Genomic DNA, 22,421 nt, shown 5'->3' on the forward strand with positions numbered 1-22,421 from the left:
TCAGCAGGAGGGAAGTTAAAAGTACCCTATTGCAGGTTTCCATTGGAAAGGAAAAGCTAGAATTTAAATAGCATCTGTTGACTGTTGAGCCCAGTATGGCAAACATTGCCACTGAAATAACAGGTTATATTTAGAAGCAAGCCAAATACCCTAAAACACTTGATTTGGAAGCGTGTCATATTTTCCTTAGAGCCAGTATTTGAGGCTTGGTTGTTTGTAATAGTGGTTCATTCATAGAGAGTGGAGTTAACTTCTCACAGCTGGATGGGACATTTTTCCCAACTAATCCTAACTTTTTGCTGCTATAAAGCAAGCTGGAAACCAGGAAACACATCTTACTGTTACGCAGCACAGGAAAGAAAAAGGAGAGAAAAAAAAAAACAGGATTTAGTTTGTATTTTAAAAACTACACTATGCAGGGACCATCTCCTTTCCAGCATCGTAGTAGCCTGGCAGATCACAGCTCCCCAGGATTCCATTAGCACCACCCCAGCTAAAGGTGCACTGAGGGTGACGCACGAGGCACCAGTTGCAGTCATGCAGCCAGAACAATCACTCAGGAGTTTTTCTTCGTGCTCATACAGGGCAAGACATTCCCTCAAGGTGTTCCTGAGGCTGAATTCCTGCTCCCATGCAAAGCATCTTGCTGGGTGTCATTTACTGCTCCTTTAGTGACTTGCAGCACTCCTCGTTACTCCTTTCTTTTCAGTGGCAATTCCCAAGGACCCGTCACCCCATCATTCCCATTTTGCTGAATTTATAGACTTGAATGGAGCCAGATGTCACTGATGCACTGCAGTAGGAATAAGTACAGGCCACCAAGGACCTGCTGACAAACTGCAAAACATCCCTTAGCTGCAGCTGAGTAAAACACTGCCTGAAGGAACTGGTGAAGAAGCTGCTATCACTTTTAATTATTGTTCAAATCAAGTACCTTCTTTTTTAGGCAGGTGTTTTGCAGTTGCTAAAGAGACTCTTATGGTTTAGAAAAAGTTAAAAACTGTCAAAGAGGTGCCTTCACCAAAAGTAATAACCAAATGCATTAAAGGCAGCATGTGGCTCTGCATCCTGTGCCAAAATGTGTTGCCATGGGGTGCGCAGGTTGCTCACTTCTCCAGATCCCTCCCTTTCCCTCACCTACAGCCCTAGTGAGTTCTGGGTCTTGGGTAGCTGTGCTAGGCAGCCTCTGTGGTTTCAACTCCAGGATACTGACAGAGAGTGATGTAGACACAAGATCAAAAATCAGCCTCGCTGTGTTGTGGTGCAGACTGTGGACTGCAGTGTGTACATAGGCGGGTTGATACTTTGATTTTCTCTGGCTGTGGAGTATCATGGGCCTGATGCATGTAACCTTGGAGCCTGTAAAGCATTGGTCATACAGGCATCTTGAAGGCAGCAGATTAAATGGTGTTAAATGTCCTGCTTGCCAGCAAAAAGGGACTTTTCAGGAAAAGCGTGCAAATCTAGGAGTGCTGGATCCAATGCAGCAGCAGTGCATGCAGTAGGACATGGCAGGACATGTGCTGCCCCCTCCCCAGCTGCTGCCCGGGAGCCCCGTGCATCAGGTAGGGCTGTGCTTTGGTAGAATTAGAGGAAAACAGCAATGACAGAGGTTACAGTCTCTGTTTACAGACAGGTTTTTCCCTTCACTTTCCCCTTCCCAAGCACAGGCTATGTGGTAAAGCTTGAATTGCAAACACTTGGGAGGAATAGTGGTCAAAGCAAGCCTGCATCTCACAACTAGCACTGCCATCACCCCAGAATAAAGTACAAATACTTCTTTTGGGTGCAGATTCATTGGAAGTCAGATGCTGCTCATTGAAAACAACAAACCTAGGCTGTAGGATCAGACTACAGGAGAGGGGAGGGAAGGCTAACACACCAATTGCTTTAGTTACCCAAATATGACTCCATGTCTGGGGCTGGGGACTGATAGTCCTGTGTGCACATGTTCACAGGAACATTTGTTTCTGCTGTTCCTCGTACCCCGGTGCTCGGGTCAGGCCCCGTCACAGAGCCACCGACCCCTCTGGCTGACATTCTGTCCCAACCTTGGCACATTTTTATGAGCAGCAGGGCCGTGCTACACGTGTGGTTCCAGGCTAAAAATTACTGACAGAAAGTCAGCCCACAGCGGCACTGGCCTTCACCACATTAACCTCTGCCTCTGAGATTGTGAAAACAGATCAGGCCTTTCATGATGAAAAGCCTTTTCTCTGGCAGATTTCTCTTATTTACAGCCTCCCATTAACTGATGTTCGTAAACTGCTTCACAGCCCTCTGCTGAAAGGCTCTAGAGAAGTTCAAGTGCTTTCTCAACAGTGTATTCCAAACACCCATCGTCCAGAGTTTCCTCATACACTCCTGGCAGTTTTCCCTGCCAAACAAGAGACAGATCTGGCACAGGAGAAATAAACAAGCACAGCAAAGGAGAAAGCTATTTTCAGTTCCTACTAGTTGGAGGATTGCTACAACATTTTCTACTGCATTACGCAGTGAGGTTGGGTGAGTCAGAGAAGTCTTCCCACTTACTACTGTTTAATATATGAAAAACTCCTGCTTCGTCTTTGTGGGAATTTTTTTTTTTATTCTGAGAGGGGTCTTGAGAAATTAAAGTAGGAGGCAATACTAGAATTTTTGAAAAGCCTCAACAATGCTTCTCAACTCCATTTAGTTTCACTTCTCCAGGGTGATTTCAGACACATCTTGAAATGAAGGCATCAAAGCGCCTTACCTGGAAATGCTCTGAAGGTTTACATCTCCCTAGAGAGTTCAGTCAAACTTGTCATCTGTCAGGCAGCCCATTAACAGTGGCACATGTGTGCAGGTAACATGTCACTTACCTGAGGTGGCACTTGCATACAACGACAGCAAGGTCGATGCTCCTGTGTCTTGGGCATCTCATTCTGTGCAGTGCCCTGCCAAGCAGTCTGTGTCTTCACTGCTGCCTCTGAGCAGCCCAACTGCCCTCTGTCTCGCCACCCTTTTCCCCCCAGGTACTAATTGGCTCCTTCTTTTGAAAAAGATACTCCTGGAAAAACAGCCTCATAAACATCGTTTTGCAATACAGACCTCAATGTTGCTCACAAACACTTTTCCTCTTGCCCACAACCCAACCTTCACCTCCCCTCCCCCCTCCCATTTTAAATAAACCTCCCTGTCCAGGTGGAGCCACTGATGAGGCCTGGCAGATCACAGGGACTGTGCTCTTGCAGCTTCTGCACCTTTTGTAGTGATGCAGCTGCTGACAAATCCTAAAAACACCAAATAATTCTGTCCCAGAGCACTCCTCCCTGTGCTATTCTTCCCCTGCCCTTTCCCTTCCCCCCAGTCTTCTAACAGTTCCAAGAAATATATGCACACCACTGGAGAAATAAGTCCCTAACTTCTCATAGGGCCACGGGCAGACACCATCTGCATCTGACACCAGCTCATCATGTGGGAGAAACCTTGGGCTTACTTGGCATAAATCATCCCTTCAGGACTGGTGAGAAGGGATTAAATCACCTAAAAATGCATTCCCTGAAACTGCATTGCAAAAACAATCCTCAGCTGAGGGGACAAGGAAGGACAGCATGGAGGCGGCGTTGAGAGAGGTCAAGAGCTCTGAACTTGCTGAGAGCAAGACCTAAAGTGCAGGAGGCGCTTTAGGTTCTGGCAGAGGCTTCATGAACAAACCACTGTTCCTGTTAATGTTCTTACTTCAAAACCAGGGGAACACACTGCGACTGTACATACCCTCAGCAGAGCTGTTGGCTCAGGAGCCCTGGCTGTGCTGACCCTCATTTTAGGGTTGTTTCCATTTTTTCTAACCCTGTGATCCAGCATGGCACTAATTGCCCAAGACTAGGGAAATGCTCTGATCCGCCACAAATCTGCAGGTACCAGCAGTCACCAGTTTCCAGACAGGGCCCACAGAATGCTCCTGGATGTTTGTTTCCCCTGTTCCCTGAGTGTGCATGTGAGGACCTGGAGCAAGGAGGGCAGCTCCAGTGTGGGGCTGGTGGCCAAGCCCAGGAACTCCAGAGCACACCCAGGACTCAAAGTCCAAGGATCACTGTAGTGAAATGGTGCTTCCAGCCTGCAGAGCACACACAGCCAGGTGACCCAGCATGTCCCCAGCTCAGACACCACACAACCTGGGATGCAGATATGTATGCACATCATGCCATCCCACTAAGAGGTTAGACCTTTTCTCACACATGCTCTTCCCCCTTCCCAACCTCAGACCATTTTTTATGAAACATTCAGCTCCTCCCTGACATGAAGGAGATTTTTAAAATCTAAGTCAATTCCCTTATTCCCAAACAGATTGGAGCCCAAATCCCAGCATCTCCCTCACTGCCCCTTTGGCTGTTGCAGTGTTGGTGCAGCCTCTCCCCTGCACAGTAATTACTGCCAAGGTAGGGGATGAAAGGGGGAAGTTCTTTAACGCAGCTCCGCAGCTGGAGGGCTCAGCTGACTCACAACACATGAAGATGCTGGTGCGTTGTACAGGTTTTAGTCACTTCCCTCCCTGATGTTGGCTACTCCAGTACTCAGGTTCTGGGAAGTGCTGGTGTGGCCCCTTTTTCCACAGTCCAGCAGTTAAGAGATGTTCCAATTGAACAATCTAATGCATTTCTCCAATCTTTTCAATTTTTGCATTTTCAGAATGGGTGATGAAAAATGGTGCCTCTTTGACATACAGAAAGTGCTGGTTATTCTGTGCTGGGGTCTTGAGTCTCCCTTTTGCAGATAATCCTAGACTTCAGGGTTTCCAAAAGTGACATTTTCAATCCCATTATAATTACAGAAGTGCTGAAAGAAAATGGCATGTATGATTCCCCAAACTGGAGACTTGTGAAGAAAGAAAGCTTTCAAGTAAACTTTTGCCCCTTGCTGCCTTTGCTGGTTGAATTGTGACCAAGTTTGTTTGAGAAAGGCTTTTTTTCCACAGAACAAACCAAAACTGTTCTGTTAAGTGTCAACAGCAAATCATTTCTCATTGCACTCACTTTCTGAAGATCTCGGTGTAGGTGTACAGCCCTCCTATCCTGCAAATGCTGGCTAATTTGAGACAGATGCATGATGAAAAACAAATACCTTTCTTTCTTTCTCTTTACTTGTTTGCATTTTAGCAAACATGCAAAAGATGCTCCAACCAGGCTCCACAGTTTGCTTTGGGGAAGCCAGTTTTCACCCAGTCCTGCTATCTGCTGCCCATTCCCACAGCTTCATGTTCCACACTTGGGAAAAAAACACCTTCCTGGTGCTCCTTGCTGCCAAGGCATCCCTGTGGTGGCAGAGGACTTGGGTCTTCCCCAAACCTTTATGCTCTGGGCGAGCATGTGGCCTCCACACCTGAAACACTGCTGTGGATCTCTCATGTGTTCGTGTCAGGAATTAACCTCAGCTTCAGCCCTGCCAAGATGGGAAAAAAAGCTTTAGGGAATGAGGCGAGGAAGCAGCAAGTTGGAGGAGACACACGGAGACACCACCACCACCTCCCCACCTCTCTGTTAACCTGATGTTTCTGGGCAGCTCTAGCTATTGCTGCCATGGGTGTTAGTGCAGGGAGGAGTGGAGACAGGAAGAGGGAGAAGGAAATGCCAGCAAGGAGTGAAGTTCAGCTGGCCTGCAGGGTGTTACCCTATCCAAGGCAGGGAGAGCAGGGAAATTCCCAACTCGGCAATAGTCAGTCAAATTGAGGTAGGAGGAGAAAAGGGCTGGGCAAAGCAATTATACCCTTCCATGGCAAAGAACTAAGTGCTTTCTAAGTCATCCATTTCGTAAGTAATTAGTCACCATCACTTCCTAGCCACATAAACTCATCCCATTTGATTTTACACCTCCTGACAGGTCCCCAGGCCACTTGGACGAGAACTTCCCATCAGTCTCACGAGAGGAGAGGCGATTCAGGTCAGTGGGTGGGAGAGGGAAAATTATTTTCTCCAGGATTCCTCCCTCAGAAATGATGTTTCCAGCCCATGAGCCCACCCAGAGAGCCTTCAGAGCCCCATTTCACCAGATACCCTCAGTCTGGGGCAGAACTGGCTGCCTGACAGCTTCTGTTTTAACCTGTCCCTCTCTGGGGGTGAGGGACCAAGGTCCTCACCAGAGTAAGTGCTGTGAGGAATTTTGACCTCTATTGGGAAGGTGCAGGAGGCTTGAGGGAGTAAAGCGGCAGCAGTTCCCCCTCCTGAGTCTGTCTCTCATTCTGAACCTGGTTCACTTCCCTGCCAGAAAGCACCATCGCAGCAGGACTTAGCAAGATGTGGATGCTTCAGCTTCACTGCAATTCCCTGGCCTCCAGAGCTGGATACAACTCAGATGATTCTCTGGCTCACTGTCCTGTGAAATGCATTTTATTTATAGGAAGGCATACAAAATGCAGCTAAGGCAGCTCTGACAAGCTACAACAAAGGATTTGTCTCTTTTTTTGACACATGCACGTGGCTTTGAATACATCCTGAAGAGTCTGCGGCCATAAACATTTATGCAAGAAGAAAACTATGGTAGCAGAAACCTACTTAATTTTTTTAAAAAATTGACTGCTACACTGCATGCTGGGAGGATGCTCACCTATGTGACCATGGGGCTACAATTAATTTAAAAAGGAAAGAGAATCCTGACCCTGCCTGTGCAGGAAAATCAGCGCTTTTCTGCAGCCTTCGGTTGCTGTGTTGAGAACCTGCACCGGGAGAAAAGCAGCGTCTCCAAGGGGCCTGGCTACCAGAAAATGGTGGTCAAAATGAACACGAATTTTCAGAGCGCTGCAATCATCTCCAGCTCAAACTCAGATCAGCTGAAGGAAGAGAAAAAGTGATCCATTGGCAAAGATAAGCTCCAGCTTGCACGTCGTCCTTCAGCAGAGCTAAGGCTGAGAACAAGTCACCACAAACCCACAAGAAGAGCCACGTCCATTTCATAACCTGTAATTTTTAAATATAACATTTTATTGCTTAGATGGTTTGATACAGAACAAGTTTTACTTTTTATTTTGAATTTGGAAGTACTGTACAACTGAAAAAAAAGAGGAATAAAAGTACCAAAACAATGTGTGATTCTCTGTTCATGTGGCATAAACCAGTCTTGTACACAATTCGTAGCAGCAGTTTAAGTTCCCTTTAGAAAAATATGAATTCTACACATTTATTACTGTTTCCTGCATGGGATGAAATCACTAGGATTAAACTTCCTTCGTGGAGAGAGAAGAGAGAGAAAGGAGACACACAGAGAGGAGAGAGAAGATGAATCATTCTGAAAATGGAATCAGACTGTCACATAGCCCCCTAAAGTTATTTCACAACAGCCTCAAACAAGGTTCTCTCTTTTTTTTTTTTCTTTTTTTTCCTTTATTTTTTTTTTGCGCTTTCACAGTCAAGTGCTTAATGTAGTGATTGAATTATCTCCATGTTAAGTCCATTGCAACTCAGGCAAAAGAATTTTAGAAGATTTTTTTTTGTTTTCTTTTTGTTTTGTTTTTGTTTTTTTTTTGTTTGTTTTTTGTAAAAGCCCTGAGAGAGGAAAAAAAAATAAAAAGATTCAAACGAAAATCGTATAGAGACAAATTAGCTGAACATGCAAACTAAAGCCTAAGATTCACCCATAGTTTAAACACATTATAAATTTCACAGTTTAATATTGGGGGAGGAGGGGAAACAAAAAAAACCCCAACAACAGCAACAGTTCTCAGTCAAACTCAACTAATAAAAATGTCAATAAAATGTGGCAAGACCTTATACTCTACTAGGATATAGATAAAGGCTAAATAAAGCTTTAAATCAATAGTGATTATTGCTAGCAGATGTCCCGGCAGGCTGCTGGGAATTAATTACTTGCTACATTGTTCTGCAGCATATAGTTTAGTAATGGCTTCTCCCCCACAGTATTGCGCAGTTTAGTGTGGAGAGTTGCAAAAAATAAAAACCAAAAACAACAAAACAACAATGCCAAAAATAAACAAACAAAAAATTACAAAAACCAAAAAATACCCCAAATAATAATAATAATTATTATTATAATTATAATAGTAATAACAATTTAAGGGATGCGTGAACTGGTTTTAATTAAGTAGAATGCACCTGGGTAGAGTTTCAAATGAATCATTGGTTGTGATTGATTTATCTATATCTGGCATTAGCTTCGTTTCTGAACTGGTTCAAACATCCCTATTTAAAATTCAAAAAAAAAAAACCCAAAACACAGAAAAATAGAAATCACATATACCTCAACCATTTTTTCTTATTCTATTTGCAAGAATATTACTCAAGAACGCTTCTCTTCCTTTGAATTCTGGACAGTGAGATTTCAGTCTCCAGAAATTTTTCCAAGAATTTTTAATATATAGCTATATATAGATATATATATTATATAATATAGACTGGGTCCGAGGCCCACTTCCTCCATGTCTGGTGAGAGCAGGAAAAGCGATTCTGCGGTGGGAAGGAGGGAGGGTCACAGTGCGGGCTGGGCTGGGGGCTGCAGTGGTGGAATAGCACAGTGAGGCTCCGGCAATGCTATTATGGCTCTGTCTGTCCCAGAGGTCATGACTGAAGGACAATTAACAAACAACAATAACGACAACAACAACAAGGACAACAAAAATGCTGGGCACTCCTAAAAATGCGCAGCTACAGTAGGATACATTTCGCTTAACCCCTTCAATATTGGTGGCTGGAGTGTCACCTGTTGCCGGCAACAGGAGCCAAAGGGAGAAATTCCAGCTGCCAGCATTAAAGGGGTTAAATTACTGATATGAAATTTAGACACACACCTCAAGTCTTCAAGCATCAACCCCAAAATCTCAGGAAGAATTTCTTTCTTCTTTTTTTTTTTTAAATTTATTTTATTTACTTTTAACATGTCGTATATCTGTAGTTTCATTACCAGTAGTATTTTCTTGCTCTAGAACACGACAGAAGCAAGACGAGGGCAAGGCTCGCATTTCTCTCTTGCTTTCGACTGGAAGACGGAATAACTTTGCTCTGTGAGTGACGCGGGCTGTCGCCAACGTGACGGCAGCGAGGTCACTGCGGCACTCGCGGTGCCTCTCTCACGCACCCGGGGCCCCGCGCGGCCCCGCTGTCGCACACTCGCACCCACACCCACACACACCCGCCAGGAGGGAGATGTGCCCCCGCACGGGGGACGATACCTCGCTGGCCTCCACGGGACGCTCCGGTCGGAGGAAGGGGTTCATGTAAAGTACAGTAGAAGAGCTGCAACAACAGGAGGAGGAGCTGGTGAAAGCGATGAGTCAAGAACACTCCGAGACGGGATCCAAGCTGTGCTACGCATCTCCGTGGGCAAATATTGCCCATTGGCTTCTGCTGACTGCAGAGACAAGTGAACTGATGGATTTATAAAATAATAATAAAATAATAATAATAATAATATACTGAAGCAAATCAAACATATGTAACAGCGGGTGCATAATTTCCATAGGTTACGTTGCTATGTAACTCTTCTCTGTATACACGCTCAGTCCGTGACGGCCAGAAAAAACCCCTAGGATTTAGAAGACCACTTCTAATGCTGAAAAGTGGAAACAAGCATGAGGTTGAAATTCATTTGTGTTTCCTGCTTTTGGCTTGAACCACTTTGAACACCTTCAACTGCCACGTTGTTCAGGCCTGGAACAGGCTTAATGCTCCACTATGTGGCAAATGCAAGAACATCTACTGAGAAAAAAAACCAATAAATCAATGTCTCCTCTGCATCTCCTCTGACTAGTTCATATGAAATTCACATCATTTTTCTTCCAGTTATTGGCTATGGTATCCAAGGGCCTCCCACCCCACTGCCCCATTTCCAGCTCAGAGAACAAACACAGCGACTATCACAGATATACAAGAACAAGCTCACGCACACCAATACAAAAGGTAACATTAATGCTTAAATGAAAAAGGGTCCTCTCCAAATAATTCTTTAAAATATTAAAATCATTTTTGAAAAAATCTATAATAGCAAAAGATCTAATAAAGTAGTAAGGCACTCAAATCAGTATATACTGTAGTCTCTTGCATTTTTATACTGAAAGGCATATGGCACCATGTCCAGTCTGCCATACTCTCCCCGTAGCTGTTAAGGTCGCTCTTCCAAAACCAGACTCCAGAAACCTTGCTCTGCTAGCTTCAGTTTGCCTGCTGAGACAGGTCCAACCTCCTAGCAAGTCATTCCACCCCCAAGAGCTGAGGTGCACTGTCTGCAGAGGCCAGGATGTGATTCATGGGAGACGGCGCGTTGTGCATCTCCAGCAAGTCTTGGATGAAACCTGAGGGCCTCTCATGCTCGGAGCCGCCCCGTGGTTCCTGGTCTTCTGCCATCTGTTTCTGCGCGCTCTTGGTGGGCTCGGCGAGGCAGGCGCTGCTCCTCTCCTCTCCACAGGGCGAGTCCATGACCGTGCCGGCCAGGGGCTCGTTCCGGCTCCCCACGAGGGACGAGTTGCTACCGATGCCCCCCGCGGAGTCGCACTCGCTTTCAGAGATGGGGTTGGCGCCGCTGTGGCTGGACTCATTCTCACTGTCTTCTCCGCACCTCGACTGCGTCTCCTCCTTGTCGCTCTCCTTACTGTGGTTTCGGGCATTTTTGACTTTCTGGTGGATGCGCTGGTGACGGACCAGGCTGTGCTTCAGAGTGAAGGTCCGTTCGCAGGTTTGACACTTGTAAGGTCTCTCACCTGGAAGAGAATTACAACAGAGAGTCAGCTGTGAGGTCACACAAGTGCCTCCCTCTTGTTTCAAGCAGTGTAGAACACTTTGCGCTTTGGAAATTCAGCACCTACATCAAATATCACATTTATGCAGATTTTTTGCCTCTGTACTAGCACACTAGCTGATGGAGTGCAAGCAGGAATACAGGTAAATGCCTATGGCACAAATGGAGTATCAAACCTAAGTGTCTTGAGATAGCTACAAGCTTGGCAAAGCCCTGCACTAAGCAGGGAGGAAGACCTTAAGCACCAGGTGCTCACTAGCATCCTGTCTAATTTAGTCAGCAACTTTTCTGGAAAAAGTTTACAGTGGATCTCTGGAACTCAAAAGCCTTTATGAAACCAGCCTACCATGTGGGCTCCCTGCTGCACGTCAGCCCCAGACACATGTGGAGAGAGATGTCTGTTTCCTAAGCAGAACTCACTGGAAAACAGTGACCACGGCCCCACAGACAAAATTCTCCCAAAATACTAACCACGCACAGTGCCCCAAGGTCCTGTCTGCCCTGAAGAACCAAAGGTCCCACACCCAACCTGTCCTCCCTTTCCAACTGTGCCTCTTAAAGATTCTTCAGTGCTGCAATTCCATCGAGACACCATCTTGTGCCAATGAGCATCAGAATGAGACGTGTGTCTCATTCAGTGTGTCCCAAATGTTCCTCTTCTGAGTAAATAAATCCCAAAACCTTACAGGTATCTTTTAAAAACCTCACACATTAATACTGAAGTATAAGCAATGTGCAAGAATTTCCCAATATAGTTGAACAAGTGGGAAGGACACAAGGAGAAGTCAACCCACAGCATTTGTACAAAATTCTTAGCTGAAAATACATTGATCTGACAGTGGGGGTAGGTCATTAGTTACATTAATTAAATTTGAAGAAAGTACTGTGCCAGGTTCCTATTCCACACCTATTCTATGTTAAAACATCCTTCAGTGTCAAGTAAGAAAGAGAAACAAACAGGAAAAAAACATACTGACAAAGCCCACATAACCCAGCATGCAATGAAAACAATTAAAACAGAGAGTATGGGTACATCCATGGGCACACACTGGCGGTAAAGCTCAGTACTTTAGGTATCAGCATTTTCCCAAAGCTTCTGCACTTGTATGAAAATAGGCACATGAATGAGACCCGTCCCCTGTTTCACTTGTGGAACTAGAGCCAGAAGAAAACAGGTCAGTTTTGCACTCAATAGGTGAGTATTTATGATTTAGAAGGGTTGAAGTCTAGTTCAGGCATTATTCTTACATTAGTTTGCTAAACATTTCTGTCAATTACAGCACAAATATTTGGTTAATGGCAAAGATCTTGTCTTCAGTAGAGAGCACCTTCAAAAGACACAAAATGTCAAAATGCACAGGTTTTCCCACATCAGAGCAGCTTGCAGGCAGGTGAAATATATAATTAGTAAGGATGAAGGATTAATTCACCTTTGAGCTGGTTCACGGCTTCATCTCATTTGCAAGGCACTGCTGCCATCTGCCTATCACACAAAGCAATCCCACTGCCCAGTCAAGTCACTGGGCAAGTGTTTCACTACCTGTGTTCCACCTTCCCTGCCCAAGTGCCCACTGTATCTCTGCCTTCCACCCAAGCAGCAGGTCCCACATATCACCAGCACGTTACCCATATTAGGCTCAGATCATCAGACAAAACCAGACTCTTTCTCTCTCTCTCTCTCTCTTTAAATGTTCACTTGGAGGTGAAGCCTCATCATACGCTAACAGGTTTCTCCACTGCTGGTCAAAATATTGGGAAGAGGTAAAGCCACACGCACAGTAAGAAGGGAGTCTGAAGCTGCCCAAGGATCTCCACACTTGCCCTTGCTTCTGAACTCTGCAAGCAATCATGGGGAAAAACAGTTTGGGAGCTGAAAATAAGGCAGTAGTTGCAACTCCTGCTCCCTCCATAGGCTTTGTGTGCAGCATGGGGGACTGGGGCAGAGAAGACACCTTGCAGATACCTTTAGGACTAAAAGCAGTGTCTCCAACCTCAAGTGCCAGCAGCAATGGTGCACCTCCAGAGCACACACCTCAGTCTGGTGGGACACCTCATGGTCTGCTCTGCCCTCAAGCCTCCTCTTACCTGTATGAGACCGCATATGTCGCGTCAGATCTTGCAGAGACCAGAAACGCTTGTTGCACACAGTACAGACTTTCTTTCTTTTGTCTGCTTTTGCAGTACTCTTAGCCCCATCAGTCTTTGGTTTGTCATCACTGCTCTTCTCAGTGGACTTTCTCTCTGTGCCTTCCCCCTCAGAGACGCTTTCGCTCTCTTCATTCTCCTTTCCTGTTGCCTCAAAGTCCACAGGAGACTCCACTACCTTCAAGTCCAACGGAGACTCTTCCTGCTCAAGACCAGAGTCCTGCATCGAGGGAGCTCCTGCATCATCCTGAATGCTTTTGCTTTCATCCTCACTGCTCCTTTCATCCTTTCTGTCCTCACGAATGTGGGCCTTTTTGTGACGGCTAAGAGTGCCAGCAAACTTGAAGGTTTTGCCACAAATGTCACAGGCATGTTTCCTTTCAGTCTGAGAACTGCTGCCTGCGCTCTGGTCACTCTCTGCCAGCTTGAAGTCCATTAATTTGCTGGCAAAATTGAGGTCAAGACTTTTGTTACTTACAGAATCTTCCTCAGGGCCCTCTTCATATCCATCCACTTTTTCTTCAGCATCCTCTTCTGACAGAAGGGAGTCAGCCTTCTGCTCCTCCTTGGGGCCGCGCTCACTCTCTGGTAGCTCTGTCATTTCCTCTGACTGCTCCTTCTCTCCGTAGGTCAGGTTCAAGACTTGGTTTCCTGCAGCTAGTGTCTCTGCATCAGCCTGGCTCTCTGCAAGGAAGCACAGAGAAACTTTCAGTGGGATGCTCTCTGATAATTCCCAACTACCAGCAGCGAGCCTGCACACAGACCCAGGATGCTTCTGATCAAGCATCCCAACATCTGTTTCTCTTGCCTGTGACCTAGGCTAGTAACTTACAGCTGAAAAGAGATATCAAAACACCACAGAACCCAATTAACAAGATGATACAAAATCTTTCACAAAATGCTTTCTTTTCCAAAGGAGACTCACAATCTCAGCAGCTTCTTGAAATAATTTTTAATATAATCACATTTAGCTAGAGAACACAACATGCTGAGACACCAAAGAAGAGCTGAGGTCACTATCACAAATAGACCATTCCAGAGACACATGGATGTATTACTAATAAACTATGTCAGTGTATGTGTATATACTAAGTGTATGAAACATATGAACATAGATTGAAATAATATACACCCCACATATTTACCAAATGAACTTTTGTGTAGCAGGAAATGCTTTTCAAAGGAAATGTAAAGGCCTCATGCAACCAACTGGTACAATTAAATGTGAATGGTTAGTGCAGACATAAATACAGAAGTTGGCGTAAAAAGCTGGGTATACACCATAGAAGTGGAAGATGTGGATGTTCATCCACACCTGAGTCTCTGAAATGCCACTTGGAATCAAAACAGAAAGCCAAGAGGCAGTAACAGGCTTTGCTGTTTCACAGTTACCCCACACGAAGGCAAAAATGACCTAAGCTGTGGTACTTAATGGTGTCCTCTGCTTACTTACCTGTCTGCAGCATTAATGTTGCTGAAGATGTAACATATATCCAAAAAACTAAAACAGATAAGGTGCTTAAGGAGAACAGAAGGCTGGAGCTGTACCCCTTCCAAGCTCTACACAAATATTGTGTTTTAAATAGGAAATAAGCTGGACTGGCTCTGGAGGCCAAAGCTGCCGCTGATGCATGCATGTAACTGCATCCCCAGTGCCACTTCCCACAAATTGTTCCAGGACATGAACTTCACAGGCTGTGCTTTCTGAAAGCTGAAACTTGCCTTTAAGTCCTCTACCCCACCTCCTTCTTACTGACAGCAGGCAGCACAGGGAGCCCACAACCTACCCTGCATTTCAACACTCATCTGGCAAGCCCAATAGCTGCTGAGTAACTACAGGGATTTAGAAACTCTAGGAGAGCAGTGCAAGTTCTCTGACACAGTACAACATGTGCTTGTCTCCGAACTGCCTAGATTTCCTATTGCAGGCGTTTTTTCCTAAGCAAGGAGTAAAAACAGAAGATAAGAAGATGGTTCTCAGGCACTTACTAGTTTGAATGTACTCTTGCAACATGACTTACACTGACCCCATCTCCTCTCACTGGTGGTAATAAATGGCCATTAAACAAATGTCAAAGTGTAGCAGTGTTTCTGGTGATAGTGAACCATCACTTAATAGTGTGCAATTCTTAATATGCTTTTTCTTGGGGGAGTCAAACAGAGAAGTGACCTATCATAAAAAATAATCTCACCTTTTAATCAAAACAGATCTGTTTACATAGACAGTGGATTACACAAAGTTCACTGCTCATCTAATTATCTGCCTGTTAAAACACACGAGCAAGCCCTGATCTGTGTGTAAGGCTACAGAATGTGAGGATGGGGATCTCTGAAAGCAGATGTAGGCTGCCCTGTCTCATCCCCTGTGAGGTCAGGAAATGCTCCCCTGACAGGATGTGTGTTTGGCCAAAGAAAGGCTGCCAGCACAGCGCAGAGGGGGCTCATTAGGGAGAGGGGCAGGAAACCACATGAGCTCTGTTAGGATGGAGATGAGTGAAGAGCATGAGGAAACCAAGATGGGAGAAAGCTATTCTTAATAGTACCCAGAGAGATGTTCTGTAACTCTTTATTGACCAAACAGAAAACAGTGGATACAGAGGGAGTTTTTTTCCTGGTTTTTCAATGTGAAACATCAGAAGCAAAGTGAGTGAGGAGAATATCCGTAAGTGGCACTCAAGGTAAGAGCAAGCCAAAACCAGTATGTCTTAAAACTCTCAAAACAGAAGTCCCAACTTTGACATTCAACATCATGCATGATTTTCCCATTTTTCCTTAACTTTTTCTTCTTCTTCTGCTTCTAGTATTTTCAAAAATAGATTATTTTTCTTAGAGTATACTCATTCTTCAGTGAATTTTACTTGAACTCTATCTCCTTCTTTCCTCTCCTCTGTGTCCTGGGCCTCTTCCCAGCTGTTATTCTGTTCCTGCATGCCTGGCCTGCAACTACATTTTCCTGTGCACAAGAGACAACACTTCAAGGGATAGGTGGTCCACGGCTAAGTGATATATTGGCACAGGCAAACAGATGAGGTCGACATCAAGAAAAACAAACTCTTAAGTTTAAAAAGTGTGCCTTCACAAAGTGCAAAGCCCACTCCAGACCCTGGGAACACGAATGTACACAGGCCTTCTCTTCTGAAGCTTTTCTGGGCCTGGCCCCCCTGAAGGAACACATTCAAAACTCACATAGTGACGTGGCCAGTGACATGCTGACACGTGTATGTGCTTGGGGGAGTGCTCTTCCTCCTCACCTGCACAAACCAGACCTGCCCTCTTCCTGGTTGAGAAGGGAGTTTCACAGGCCCCTCAGGAAACTTCATGCATGTACTGCACATAAAACAGCAGTTCCTGACTAGCTGAGCTGCTCTGTGGTTATCCCTAAGCTGTGCACTTGGTTCTGCAGCTAGTGAAAAAGTGAGCTGCTTTGTCCAAATCCTGGTTATTTGGGGATGGGTGAGAATCAGCCCAGTTCTGCTTCTGATGAACTGAAATAGCAGTAGGGGAGCTGAGAAGGTGTGTGGTAAACAAAATAGTCATGAGGGACTTCTTCTGCAGTGCAAGGAATGGCTGCAAGGGTAGTCTTGCACTGGGCAGCTGCTTCATGCACGCCAGCAGAGGTTAGGCCTGGCCTGCACTACTGTTTTCTTCCTGCTTACATGGCCATTGCAGCAACAGAAACCCTGCTGGCCACACAGCTCCAGCAGGCTTGTATCTTAAACAAGGAGGAGGATTTTGAATGAGCCTTCAAATCTGGGCAAACATCCCTCCAACGAGACTGAGCTCCTCTCAGATGGGTAATTCCCATCTCCAGAATTTGGCTGATTTATGTTGCAGAGCAGTCACTTGATTCCAGGCAGTGAAAGAAACAGGATGCATGGGAAAGGCCTGCTGTTTCTTTTGCCCCTTTCCCATCTTTCACTTGCTAAGGCTGTAAAATGCTTTCCAGTCCATTTGTTATCCCACAGAATTTACACTTGGTGAATCAAGAGGACAAGAGTGGAGAAACCCACTTGTAAAGGCTCCCACCCACTGCCACTTCTTCAGCAACCATGGGAGCAGAATATGTTACCCTGTCATGTTCAACCAGAGTTTGTGTCACTCCCCCAAAATGAAGAGAAGATGAGGCTATTTCAAGATCTCAATTCTGACACCAGAGTCAAAAAAGATGTGCAGAATAAAGGAGAAAGAGGAGAAGAGCAGGGAGGTAAGAACACTGGGAAGAAGGCAACACAAAACAACCACTGGTAACTCAGCTGCTGCCTCATCAGCTCCTGGGAAAAAAAGAACTTCTCATGAGATGTATTCATAAGCTAAACCTCAAGGACTCCATCTGAGAATCCAAAAACTTTTCTGTTTGCATGAAAGAAACCACTATACAGATGTAGCTGAAATCATTTTTCCTTCGAACTGTGGAAAGAAAAGACTGTTTTGCTGAAACCTATCTACAAATCAAGTGGCAGTCTTTGGTCAGCCCTGTCAGAAGAATCCACTTCGTCTTTTATTGGGGTCAAGAAAGATGAGGGAACTGCTTTCCTACACGTGCAAACCAAATTACAAAAAGGGACACCAAATGTGAAAAATTTCAGATAAAAGAGCAGATACTGATCCAGGTGGGGAGCTTGCTGGCTTAATTCTTTTTTTCCAGTGGTTTTCTTTTTCCTGGAACTATGGTGAAATACAGAGTAGAGCTTGAGATGTTATGAAGTTATTAGACAAAACAGGATGCAATGAAAAACATTTTGTTGGTAAAGCAAGTGTTTATTGACAAAGACTCCTCACATCCCAAGAGAAGTGTTAGAAAACCCATCACATATATAATCCTCGAAACTGGAGCAAAGAGAGCACTGGAAATGGTGTCGTACAAGCAGTTGGCATTATCAGTCAGATGAGCTGATGATTTTCTATTTTCCTTGTTTTATATTTTACAGTCAAGGCAGCCACCGCTAGGTGGCAGCAGTTGTAGTAAATTTGGGATTTTTTGGACCCACACACAGTGCTCCTTCTACTTCCATCCACGAACTGGAGAACATCTTTTAAACCTGCAGAGTCAACTTAAAAATTTTGGGTGTTATCTTCGTCCATTTTTATTGTAAATATTCTAAATACTAAAATTCAGCCACCTTCATTACATCAACTGCTAACACTCAAGTTAAATATTTAATCAGCCCACAGTTGAGAGAGCATTGGCTGTATCTCCATGCCTTGTGAAATGAAAATATTCAAGCTAGAAAAGGACTATTTACAGTAAATGGAACTGAATGTATCTGGGGAAAAAGAAAAAAACAATGCTGGGAAAAAAACACTTTTTGTCTTTAACACACAGTATGATTCCCCAGTATCTTCAACAGAGCAGCTAAAGTCACGAAGAAAAGTTTTCAGGACTAGATCTGACTGCACCTACCATGGGGGAACCTGCATTGAAGAGAGTGGGGGGGAAAACCCACACTTTGAGCTCATGGTGAAGCACAACAGAAATGCAGTGTGATGTAGAGCTGACAATACAACCAGCAGGCTATACAACATCTCTTCAGTATCTTCATACAACAGCTCTAGCACTCAGGCCATCCCCCAACAGCAAGTAACTCTTGCTTTACCCTGAGCTGTGGCTCTAGAGCAGCTGTTAAACTTTGCCTGACACTGAAAACACAATTTCAAGCCCTTTGTCCTCCAAGAAATACCCACAAATGTAGTTCAGAGGTACACAGAGATATAACAAGTTTGGAAAAAGTCCCCCACTATACCCAGGGCTCACATGACTTCTGGAGGGATCACAGTGTGGCAGATATCTAGAGCAAAGATGAATTCTGCTAAATGCTAATCAGAAAATTCACTGTTGAATATACTCACTTTGTAAATATTTTCCTAGGTAGCACAGAACAGTTGTGTTCAACCCTCTCACATCAGGGGCAAATCTCTTTATGAAAGGGATCTTTCCTTAGTGAGTTCTTTATTATGTAAGAGATAATCCCTTACCCCATTCCTATCCCACATCTCTGTCAACTGTATTTTGTTGCTAGAAGGGAGCATTCAGACAGCCCTAAGGAGACAAAGGCAGGGCTGCTTTAACATGATGAAAGCGGGCAATTCATTAAGCTGCTCCACATTTTCCTCATACGCCTCTGCCGGGACAGCTCTCCCTCGGTCTGACTGCTGTGAGCTGGGTGAAATGCGCTCAGTTTGCTTCAGGCACTTTAGACCATTCCCTTCCTCTCCATGCAGCAAGGATATGAGCAAGCCCCATCACTTACACAGCCTCCTCATCTCTGAAGCCTATTCAAAACCACCATCCTGTTTTTGTTTTGGTTTAAAACAAGACCAAAAGAAACCCTCTGTAAACTTGTTCCCAGTGACACTTTATTGAACTGCACTTCCTGTCTTACACCTCATCCTAAAGCTTTGCTTCATTTATGGCTGACCAAACACCATCCAAGCATCTCCCTTCATTCCCTTTTCTTCTGGCATCCAGTGAAATCCAGATGAGTACTCAGTTCCAAGGATGGCCCTCAAAAGGACTCTGCATGTGAGCCCAAGCATGCTGCTTTATCCACCTTTTAAAGCCAGCACCCAAAAAACCCACCCCATTTTAAACTTAGCCACAGTTTCAAATCCTTAATTTACTTCCATGGATTTGGAAATCCCTTTTTCTTGGATAGTGGAGGGAGACCACAAGTCCAAAGCTGCTGAATGATTCTGAACCGTGATTAACCACTGCTTGGTGAAGCCAGTTATGAACGCTAAGCTGGGCTATAAAGTGCACATGGTAACTGTAACTGTGTGCACTCTCGGATCTGGGCTCCCTCCTTCCTGCCTAAAGCTGCTATTTGAAGGCACGAAGCACTGACAGCAAATCCAATTTCAACAGCATCTATCCCACTGCCTCCCAGAAGATGCTGCCAGCTCCACACCTCAGCTGCACCAATGCGCTCCTTTAGGGTTGTACCGCCAGCCAGATCCGGGAACTGATCTCATGACTGCCAGTCCCTCCCCTTGCCCTTTTAATTTTTTTGGGCAGCTGGGTCAGCTACAGCTGCAGGGATGAACAGTTGGGAACAGGTCGAGCCAGTACTGCCAATAAGTGCTTTGTGTTATCCAACCATGGCCCAAGGCCCTGTCTGCCAGGGGCAGGTCGAACCACTCTGATCAGCCCGGCGCCAGCTGCTGAGAACAACATCTACCTTGCACCCAAGTCCTACCCACCCTACGTGCTGCACCAGCGCTTGTCTGAGTGACTTTACAGATGTTTGCCTCCTCACCCCACCTGAGGTGAGCTGTTCTAGGACCCCTCTGACTACAAAAAAGTCTTCAATTGACTCAAGTAGGACATTTCAGTTTTATTCTGCTGTGTAAATGGTCAGAAGTGAGCACTTGCAGAGCCCCTTCTGCAGACTTTTGCTCTCAGAGGGGATCATGTCATAACACGAGTCTTCCTCTCTCACGCTGTAGCCATCTGTTGTCTGCATAGGCAGGATGGGCTCACGTGACACCGAGGATACCGAGCTACAGCCCTCTGAAGTTACAGACTGCTAACGTGGTAACGAGGCAACTTAGTCTCCTCATGATAGGCAAGATCAAACCATGTTGTAACAGGTCCCCAGCATGGCAGATTGCAATGCCAGACTAGTACTGAGACCTGTTCTACCACATCTGAATCACTGCAAGGCAACCTGCTGTATTAAAAGAAGCAGAAAGGATGAGAGAGGCTGGCAAGACAGCAGACTTTCCCAAACAAACTGGTGCAGGGAGATGTAAGAGGAAAATCCTGTGCACACTCTGTGCAATCTGATCAGCAGCTACCCTGAGGTTGAGAGTAATAACTCATTTGTAATTTTAACCACCCTGATGCACAGAGCCAACTTCTTGCTGCTTTTAGGTTTGTTACTTCAACAAACCTCCCATGGAACCAACTCAAAGTGACACAAAGTGACGCTGTCTGTACTGGAGGTGTGAATAACTTAACAGCAACAGCTCCCTTGTGCAAGCAGTTTTCAGGCAAGGGACATGTACCACCATCTGCTGAGCTTCCTTCTTGCACCCATCCCATTTGGTCAGCACAGTAAACCCTGAGTGACTGTGCTCACCCTTGGTTTTGTGTCAGCTCCTCCTTTCTGGCAAAATGCCACTCACTTGCCTACAACAAAGCCTTGCACGATCTGACAGCCAATCTCTTTTGCTATTGTCAAGACAGAGGGGGCAGTATGATGGCAGGTGGGCCTCAATGCAGATTAACGCACGGTAAAACAATCTAAACCGTGCCTATGTGATGCTGAGTATAGTACTGGCACGTACATTCAGGCAGGAGGACCCAAAGCCATCGCTGATGTCTCCCCAGGATCACTGCCCTGGCCTGCAGCAGCAGTCAAATTAAAACCAGACTGCATCAGCAGGTTCAGAGAACAACTGGAAGGACCTGCAGACAGCAGCTCCAGAAACAGGTTGTAGAGCGAGCGGGCAGGGATGTGCCCTCAAACCCACAACCCTAATGAAGCACTTGTGGATGCTGACAGAACTTTAAGAGCAACAGGCCAGAGGAAGTGGCTGCGTCCACATGCTCACACTAAAGAGCACATCCTACTGCTACCACTGGAGACAGGAGTACCACTGCTCCAACGTGGGAGGGCACTTCTCACAGCCTTATGCTTTGCTTGTCTGCAGCGTTCAGCCCAACCAAATACAACTTGGCCTTGGTGCTCTGAACAGCTGTGAAAAACTGTGTGTGCCACTGTGAGATCCAACATCCTCTTCCTTAGGCAGAGGGATAAGCACACTTTTCCTCACTGGCAACTCCAGGTTTGTGCAAATTCTGCTAGATTTGGTAGAAATGACACCACGTTTTTGACAGGGCAAGGGCTTCTGGCCTGACACAGGATAAAATGTATGAATACCGTCTTTGTGTGTAATAAGAAACTTCCTTGGTTTTCTTCCTTTTCCTCTGTTACTGCTTGGTGACCAACCACAATATCCTGACAGCAAGCTCCTCAACAGCAGGCTCTCTCTGGTAATGCCTATCACCTATGTGAATTGGACACAATTCCCATCAAAGCCACAGGGCATCTCTCCACTGACTTCAGTGGAATCAAGGCCCATATGCTGAATAAGCAATAAATCATCTTCCCTTAGGAGAAAGCTTTTCATGTCTGTAATTCATTTAAATGACTAGAACAGGGAAGGGACGGAACACAAGAAAAGTTGAAAGAAAAGCCAGGATCATGCAGTGCAATGAGGAAAGCTATCCTGAAAGACATGTTTGTGATGAAGAAAGAGATTGAGAGGATAGTTACTTGTAAAAGGAGATCAGCTCCTGTCACACCTTCTACCTCACACCCAAAACCTCTGAAAACACACATACACACCACCCACCCTCTGCCACAGCCAGCAGCCTCTTTGATACAACACTGTGGGTATCTCTCTCACTTTCATCTTCTTAAAGTTGGTTCTGTTCTAGTTAACATCTCAACCCGTACCAGGGATTCCCCACATCTCACAGACATCTCAGGAGCTGCTTCTTTCTCTTAATTTTCTTCCAGTGTCAACACAACTTTTTAGATGCATCATGGTACTGCTTTTTTTTATGCTTT

At 45.3% G+C, this 22,421-nt stretch overlaps 2 protein-coding genes across 3 annotated transcripts in view; one reads left to right on the forward strand and one right to left on the reverse strand.

Annotated features, from left to right (window-relative positions):
• The window catches only part of SSR1 (signal sequence receptor subunit 1), a 27,204-nt gene extending 20,165 nt beyond the window's left edge, over positions 1 to 7,039 (forward strand). The window contains exons 10-11 of the mRNA XM_017746908.1: positions 5,842 to 5,901; positions 6,226 to 7,039. Of these exons, the coding sequence (XP_017602397.1) occupies positions 5,842 to 5,901; positions 6,226 to 6,250 (85 nt within the window). The 3' untranslated portion in view covers positions 6,251 to 7,039. The remainder of the gene's footprint in view (positions 1 to 5,841; positions 5,902 to 6,225) is intronic.
• Positions 6,918 to 22,421, reverse strand: part of RREB1 (ras responsive element binding protein 1) — a 77,413-nt gene continuing 61,909 nt past the window's right edge. The window contains exons 10-11 of one of the 2 annotated variants that reach the window (XM_008643446.2): positions 12,787 to 13,530; positions 6,918 to 10,663 (exon numbers count right to left, since the gene is read on the reverse strand). In XM_008643446.2, the coding sequence (XP_008641668.1) occupies positions 10,158 to 10,663; positions 12,787 to 13,530 (1,250 nt within the window). In that variant the 3' untranslated portion in view covers positions 6,918 to 10,157. The remainder of the gene's footprint in view (positions 10,664 to 12,786; positions 13,531 to 22,421) is intronic. The other variant, XM_017746919.1, reaches the window with a different exon arrangement.

The sequence above is a fragment of the Corvus brachyrhynchos genome, unplaced genomic scaffold (assembly GCF_000691975.1).
Source record: "Corvus brachyrhynchos isolate BGI_N302 unplaced genomic scaffold, ASM69197v1 scaffold100, whole genome shotgun sequence".
NCBI lineage: Eukaryota > Metazoa > Chordata > Aves > Passeriformes > Corvidae > Corvus > Corvus brachyrhynchos.